General features: G+C 36.6%; 2 protein-coding genes across 2 annotated transcripts in view; both read left to right on the top strand.

Moving 5' to 3' along the window:
- The window catches only part of LOC109464043 (C-type lectin domain family 4 member M-like), a 5,804-nt gene extending 3,087 nt beyond the window's left edge, over positions 1-2,717 (top strand). The window contains exons 3-5 of the mRNA XM_019760967.1: positions 745-1,031; positions 1,335-1,391; positions 2,619-2,717. Of these exons, the coding sequence (XP_019616526.1) occupies positions 745-1,031; positions 1,335-1,391; positions 2,619-2,717 (443 nt within the window). The remainder of the gene's footprint in view (positions 1-744; positions 1,032-1,334; positions 1,392-2,618) is intronic.
- A 2,900-nt stretch (positions 2,718-5,617) lies between these two features.
- The window catches only part of LOC109464042 (rheacalcin-1-like), a 6,111-nt gene continuing 3,133 nt past the window's right edge, over positions 5,618-8,595 (top strand). The window contains exon 1 of the mRNA XM_019760965.1: positions 5,618-5,825. Within this exon, the coding sequence (XP_019616524.1) occupies positions 5,618-5,825 (208 nt within the window). The remainder of the gene's footprint in view (positions 5,826-8,595) is intronic.

Here is an 8,595-nt window from a genome sequence, read left to right as displayed (position 1 = left end):
AACAGATGAGAGAATATTAAAACAAATAGCCGTAGCTTGAAAATTAAAATCGATAGTTTCCTGTAGAATGAAGGAATGTATTGCTCAATTATGTCTTTTTCCTTTATTAACATTACCACCGTTACTCTTTGTTCCATCTTTCTTTATGTATGTAAAATCACACATTGAGCTCTTGAATTAATAGAACCTTTAAATTCAGTATTTGTTTAGTTTCCTCCACACTTGATCCAGGATACTGATGAGAAAGATTGGACATTTCCACGTCCACCACCCGTACACGGCGACTCATTCAACAACACAAACGGTTAGACATATATATTATATAACCTTTGGGGATTGTTATTACAAACAATACCTTAAATATAAACCACATGTACTTTCTACAGAAGAAAGAAGTACGCGAAAAATAACGAAGGAATGTGTAAAGTGGGTAGCTTCTAGCACAAGCCTTTAACATGCCTGTGTAAATTTTGAAATAGATCATATTCAACAATTACATCATTACTTTCTGTAACTACTGAGTAAAGAGACTCTTTTTACACAGCCAAGTCTCATATAGCCGACGTTTCGGTGACCGTCTGTAACCTTCCTCTGGGCCATTCTGACTGGTTCAGAATCCATCCCTGAATGACCAGTGACGTTTGGCTGATTCTTGGTTTAAAAACCGTTTACTCCGTGTGGTATGAAGGGCTAAGCTAAAACAATAGATGTCAATTTCACATTGCTTTCCGTTGTTCTTTTCAGGTCCCCGCTGCAAAAACGGCTACAGACTCGTCGTCGGGACCTGCATCAAGCTCATTGGCATGCCGGGCATAACCTGGATTTTCGGGAAGTCCCATGACGGGGCAAAGGAGGCATGCAGGAATGAAGGAGCCACACTGGCCATGCCAAAAACGGAAGAACTGGACGTCGCTCTGAGAGATCTGGTCAAAAGGGTTGGATTCAACAAACAACACTGGATCGGTATGGAGGAGAAAGACGGAACCTGGTATTGGGTGGACGGGTCAAAGGTCGGCAACAACGGGTACAAGGTATGTTGGTACAACGTGTTTATCACTGATAGAGGATATTTCTTCCCTCTAATATCATAAGGCTTTTTGAATGCCCCTCGATCGTACACTTTTAAGTTACACTTATACAAGTAACCAGTGATCTCTATGCGTTTTAAAATGAAAACAAAATGCACCCGGGTACCCAAAGGTAACTAAGAAATTACAATGCATGCAACAGTTCAGCTTATCTCCTTTTATATTTTTTATATCTATTCCAATAACTCCGTACGCAAATACGGTTGCCTCTTTGACATTTTAAACCTCTCCTTGCTCTTCAAATAGGGATGGAATCCAGGCGTGCCAAGTAACAGCGGATGGTGTGGACAGTACTGGGCAAAGGTCAGTAATCTGAGCAAATGCAATTAATGATGTTGGCGTTTTAGTTCTGGATGCTACAGGTAATTTGTCACTTTCTTTTTATTTTGTTAAAACTTAGACTCTTTACTTAAGAAGATTCATGTCTGATTGAATGTAGTATTCAGCTAGCTGCTCTGAGGGCCATTTGTGTGTATTTAGATGATTTTCTTGGTCCTTTGTTCCGTGCAGAATTTTGTAACTTTTTTTTTAATTTAGAGATGAGAAGTTTTATCTCGAATGGCGCCTGAACGGCTTTCGCTACTCAAATTTGGTGGCTTCCCTACAATGTATATATCTAGCAACAATTTCATATAAAAGAGATATGTTAATAGATTTTGGCGTTGCCACGCCAACGGTTAATCACAGTCACAGTTTTTGGAAAATTCCGTAATTTTCATCTAAACATTAAAACTTTTTAGTTAATAATACGCACTTTCTAACATTAAAACATTATATATACTTAAATGTAAATTTTAAAATGATACATTCATGATTTATGCTAATTCGATGTCATCATTGCTCAAAATCCAAGGTGGCAAGATAACCAGTTTCATCGCAACTCCGTATTCTCTAATATAAAACATTCATTAGAATATCTTCAGTCCATTTGCGTTGTGTTTTTAGGCTGTATCTTGAAACTGTAATTTAAAAAAAAAATCAAGATTGTGACGATCCAAGATGGCGGACAGCTAGAATATGCATGGGGTCATATTATAACGTCAATTTGACACTAGCGTTGTTGCCACGGACTACATAAGTCTTATTAGGCCTTAATATTCTATCATAGACAATTTTCCAAGGTTGGTTGTATTCCCCAGAGGATTACAAGAAAACTCAATTTGAAGGTTTTAGCCTGATAAATCGCATAAATGACGTCGAAATGACACAAAAAGTTGTTGTTATGATTCAATTTTTACTAAAACAGCATCCTCTGAAAATTTGGCGGCCCTTTGATCAGCATCAGCCGTCGTCTCTTGCGGACGGGGTTAGTTGCTGCACAACTGCATTCCACATGGATCTGCCAGTCATGATTGACTTAAGATCTCTTTTAAGTAATTGCTGAGTTACAGGGGGAGGGCGTCAAAAGCCCCCCACCCCCCTCTGTCCCAGCATGTTAAGATAAATGCCTGATCTGAATCAGTCTAAAACTCGATTAGCTGACTTTTGACACTTTTTTCTTACATAACTCCCATGGATTAACCTCCCAAGTCATACAGCTGGCTCTTCTCAGGGTCTGGATACCCCATGTGGGACGACGATGCTTGCTTCAATAAGAAGAGATTCATCTGTCAGCGTCCTCCAGCCTAAATGGAGAAATTTCAATATACATTTTGCCTACATTACAGCATATGAAATTCTCCTAAACATGTGTTTTAATTTTTAGCGTAGCAAGGGGTATCAAGCTATAGCGAGGTAGAGAAAGGATAAAATATGCCTTTAATGGTTGACGCCATGCTATGAAAATGGCACCCGTTGGGCACCTTCATTATGCTACGATTATAAACAGTAGACTCACATGTACATACAATAATGCACATACATTGCAATGGTGCACAAACATATAAAGTGCATTTTGGCCCATGCAATGTTATGTTGTTTGGCCTTTTTATGTGCGAGTAATTTATTTGAAGACGTTTAGAATTTTTTTCGAATTGCCAAAAAAAATTGCTGTCATTAGAATGGAAGATTTAGCATAATATATATCAAAGAAGGGCTAGTCTTTGCAAACAAGGAATAGTAACAAATAATAGATGTACTGTCTGGGATTGTGTAGAATATATTGGGCATTTCTTTTTTGAATGTACAAATGTCAAACATTGTAGTTGTAAGTAGAAAGGATCTTTTCTGAATATGGTTACACACTCATGTTACACACCCATACAAGATGGATATCACCTTTCTGATGTAAGATTGAATGCATCAATGAGTTGATGTTGGTCGGCAAAAATACAATCTGCAAGTTTAAATATAGAACTATGGATACAGTCACTGTTTGAAATTGAATGCTCAGTAAGAGATATGTAAAAATGTAATAACTGCATGTTTGTGATGGCTTATAATGTTACTAGTCACTTATGCACTCGAACGTTATTGACAGCAACAAGGTTTTAAAAAAGACGTTTAAAAATCTGACTGCTCAATGGTTGAAACGTCTTATATTCCGATAAGCGGTGACAACCTTTTAAACAAGTGATGTAGTTTAAACTGCGCATGCTATAGCGAGATTTAGTAATATGTGCTGAAAATTCTAATTTTATATTCCATTATTGTCACATTTATACAACGACATAACAAATAATGATAAGTTTATTGCAAATCCTTGTCGATTGGCTAATCGATGGCTAACAACCAGATATGACTATCAGTCTGTCTGAAATGACGTAAATGCGCAAACAACAAGATGGCTCATTTCAAAATTGTACAAGAAAAATTTGAGCCTAAAATAAACATAGGAAAAGGACTAAGAATGAGACAAATACAAATATAACAAATGTGACTACTCTAGTGTTATAGCTGGATCTTAAATTTTAAATTGTGTTTGACTTCTTTTTTGAGGCAGTGGGAAACAAAATATCCAATTTCTCTGTGTGTATTTCGTGATGTTAAGAGGATAGTAGTTTTGTTTTTGTGTATTTAACGTTGAAAATTGGGATGGCATCTTTTTTCTTCTTTAATGTAGGCCAGGCAAGTATAATAATTGGTTCTAGTCGAGACAATGGAAATCTATTAAAATGCCAACGCACTATAGAAAATAGCATCTACAGTGACGTAGTCGAAAAATGATATACTTTTCTAGAGATATTAATACAATGTCAAAGCAAAGGCTGTTCTCTTGAAATATAATTGGTCGAGAGGCAAACAATAAAACTAGCTCGGAGTACGAAAGTTTTTCTTCACAATTTCTTTTCTTTCAATAGATGATATTTGGATGCAAAACGACTGTCATCTATCATGAGTTATAATGTTTACACACAACTACACACACACACACGCGCACACACACACACGTAAGGTATGGAAAACATAACCTTCTTGGCAAAGGTAACAATCATTATATAACGGTACGTCATAGAAATTTGAATTTTTTTTCAATGATATTAAGTCAGTACAATATACAATTAATGATGCAAATTTTTTTGTCATTTGAGGAAAGTACAACTGCATTTTCCCGTTAATTCCCTGGTCTTTTTATAGGTCAACCGCACCAAATATCAAGCTGTAATCTCTCTAAAGGTTCTAGGTTTGTAGTGTTGCTTTTATATGCAAAGTAACAAGTAAGAAACCTTCTACAAAGTTACATTTTGCACCTATTTCTTTTTAAAAATCACTACTTACATGCATCATCAACTTGAACCGTGGGCGACGTTGCCGTTTTTATCTGCATGCAGCCCAGACTCATCGCTGAAAGCAATCTTGTTTTTCGCACTAAATATTGATTTATTGCATAAATCATGGGGTGATATCAACGCTGGAGTGCAGACGCATCACCGAAAGCAAGATTGCTTTTCGAATTGAAGATCAGAATCATCTTGGAGTTGAACTTTAACCTAAGTGACTTAATTTTTCATGAGATCTTACTTACCTGCCGTCTAGGCAAATCTCTTTTTTCCGAGTTTCAACGGCTGTTTCCCTGTTTCAACGGCGGTGGTACAGTGATTATTGTCAGAATTTATCACTAAAATAAAGATAGAAGATTTCCAACCTTTAGCTCCATAAATTGCTCAGATGATACGTTAAATGGAAGAAGAGTCTAGCAGAGAAAACAGAGTTTGTAACAAGATGAGGTCCCCTTTACACCAAGATATTAACAAAGGTAAGTTATAACCTTTTGTTATTGTTTACATTTATTGGAAAAATAACATATGATTCTCCCACTTACGTACATAGTCCACAGGCAAACTGCAATGCATTAGATATGAAAATTATATTGTTGAATTAACTTGATAATCTAGATAAATATCCGTGTTTGCTGTGTTAATATAATTCTAAAATATCTAAATCAATGTTCATATATGATCAGAAATTTTAACAGCGCTTAAGTTGAACGAAAAATTGTAAATGTTTTCCAACATAAAGAGACTGGTTTTAGAAAATATTCCTGAGTCTTGTCTTCTAGAAACCCGTTTCCCTTATTATATGACATTTGTCAAGAATGATGTGTTTTGTATGAGAGAACTGAACTTATTTTGGCAGTTTCCACCACAGATATGGAGAACGTGGTTGAGCTACCTGCTGCCAATGACAACTACGAAGACGTAGACAGCCATGTTTACAACTACATAGACCAAGATGAAATCCTTAATAAACTACACACCGGTGAGCAGACGAATGCCGGTACACCTCATGTGGCTACTGATGACCTACTCGGTAACGCAATGCACGACCCTGGTCCGCAACAACAAACTGAGGACGGAGGTACGTTCTGCTGTTTTTATGCTATTACTGTGCAACTTTTCGTTTACTTCATTGGTGACATTTTCATGGCTGTATATCGAGTGCACTTGAATTGATTCTATTCGGTAGTGGGGATTGAGTACTGAACATGTCATGTTTCTTTATTATTCGTTTCTTTGAATAATATTCTATATATTCTATAAAAGGTATGGAGAATATTTAATTTGCCGGAACTCGAATTGAAAGTTAAGCTTTTACATATAGCTGGCAATAATGTAGTATTGAGAGATAGACATCTACTCAAGTACCTGTGTAGATATTTGTGGACAAAATACTACAACTGATGGCAACGGTGGATATTTGTAGCTTTCCACTCATTGTGAGCTCAACACTGCGTATGAATGACCTCCATGGCTCCGCTTACATATATCGCAATCTGCTTTTTTAAAGAACCAAAACTTATTATTGCTTCGAAATGTCCGTGGTAAACAAGGAGGATATCGAGGCTGCTTGCTGTACTGACGTCACCATTGTGTTGCGCAATGAAGGCCCCTAAATGGGAACATAAATCTAGTCTCTAGTTAATACATTTGTTTGTCTTGGAAATGTTGGTCCACTTTAGATACATTTGAGCAAGAAGAACCAGGCAAAGTCTAAACGTTCGCAATTTGGTCATGTTTTGTTTATGTTACTAGTTTAGTGAGCGTAATGACAGATAATAGGTCTCGCATGGCCAGAGCGGATGGATACATGAAAAATTGTAATGTTACCGTTTGTTTACTCCATTCTGTTGGCTGATCTGTGACTAAATATTTGATCTGGTCAACCTACTGTTTCAGTTGTTCACTTGGGACGCAGACCCTTGTGGGTATGTAGTTCAAAATATTTTGTGGGATTGAAATGTGTGAGAAAGTACCTCTATGAGTCATCGATCAAGTGTAGCTAACTATAGCCAGCGTATATACGGTACGTATCTAACGTTAATGGCCAATCGTAATCTACCACTGGCGTGCAAACTCCTACGAGCGTAACACGCTTACCGGGCATTCTGTTGAGCTGGACGGGAGAAAATCAATAAACCTGGAAGACAGCCTGTCCCAAATTATTCAAAATGACAAACATGGTGAAAAAAAAACACGCGGTGACGCGGAATTTACTCTATGGTGATACTTTTACATGCACAATGACATGGTGATAATTGTCATATATTTATGATCATCTTTAAAATACACTAGAGAAGTAGCCTGCCAGCCGCTTACTAGGCAAGTAAGAAACATTTCATATTGTTACTATTATATTCATCTGATTGTTATCTAAGTTGACCTAAAGGTTCTACATCAAAGCAACTTTTGCTTTACTAATTATAATTGCCTATTTACATAATTACGACAAAATACAACCTGACTTTATTTCAGTGTCCTTCTTCTGAATAAGGGTACAAAACCTACACATGACAATTACAAATAGAGATATGATAACAAACATCAGTTATTGGCTACACACAGGATGCACCACCAGTGCTGCAAACATTTGTGGACGCCAAAAGCGAAACAAGTCTCAGCGCTCCCTCCTACTCCGTGTTCTCGCCATCACTGTTCCAGTAGCACAACTGTTAGGAGTAGGAGCTTCTGTCTTCATGTATCTTAACTCCATAGAGAACAAGGTATCCGTTACAGGATCAGCATTTCTTAGATTCAATGTACTTAGTATTAAGGTGATGCCATTTCTGCAACAATATCAAAAGTCATAGTACTTACTGTAATCATGGCATCACCCCATGCCCTATTCATTTGATGGTGATTTTTAGCTGTTAAACAATGTCATAAACAATGACTATATGTAGTATACTTTATCAACTTTATCATATTCACATATATAAATCTATTTCAATCACATATTAAAACACCTTTAAAATTGTACATCAGTTTGTAATCTTAAAGACACATAATACAGTTACATGTAAAACACTGTTCGTGAGACAAACTCTAATGTAAAAGCTCAAATGCTATAATAGCTATATTGACCTTTTACATCAGATTTTTTTAAGTTTTAACTGTATTATAGCTTTCATTGTTTAACAATTTGGTCATATATTTTGTAGAACGCTGACCCACCTATTAAAGAGTCTTCAAACAAACGTATGCCGAAAAGTCGCATGGTGTCACCGGCACTTTCAAAGATGACTCCTTCACAAGCCTGGCTGGTGACTACCCTACCAGACAAGACAACTGAACTGCCACAGATGACAGACACACAGCCAGACCAGATAACTTCTCTGACAAGAGTGATCTCAACCCACACTACGGACATATCGACCAACGTAAGTTTAACAGCAATGTAACTAGATTCCTTCTTTTTAATGGCTTCTGTTGCTTCCTAGGAGAAACGGCCTTACATTGACCTAATCACATTAAAGCAAACCTTACATTGCATTGGCACTAAACAAATACGAAACGGATGAGAGAATATTAAAACAAATAGCCGTAGCTTGAAAATTAAAATCGATAGTTTCCTGTAGAATGAAGGAATGTATTGCTCAATTATGTCTTTTTCCTTTAGGCCATGTTGATTTGATTATATGGATGACATCCGCGCGCGCATGGATTTTCGGCCGTTTCCAAAAAAAAAAAAAGAAGTTTTCAACCATACTGTAAATCGTACAAAACAGTTGCAAAATGAGCAAAAATATACCATAAGTTACAAAAAAAATTAATAAAAATAATACCAATAGTCGTAGAATGCCAAAATACAAACGAAAAAAGAAACGAAATTAGTAAAGAAAATAGAACTT

Source organism: Branchiostoma belcheri, unplaced genomic scaffold, assembly GCF_001625305.1.
Source record: "Branchiostoma belcheri isolate BF01 breed outbred unplaced genomic scaffold, Haploidv18h27 scaffold131, whole genome shotgun sequence".
Classification (NCBI taxonomy): Eukaryota; Metazoa; Chordata; class Leptocardii; order Amphioxiformes; family Branchiostomatidae; genus Branchiostoma; species Branchiostoma belcheri.
The sequence above is the reverse complement of the archived record's forward strand: the minus strand, read 5'-3'. Positions and strand labels throughout refer to the sequence as shown.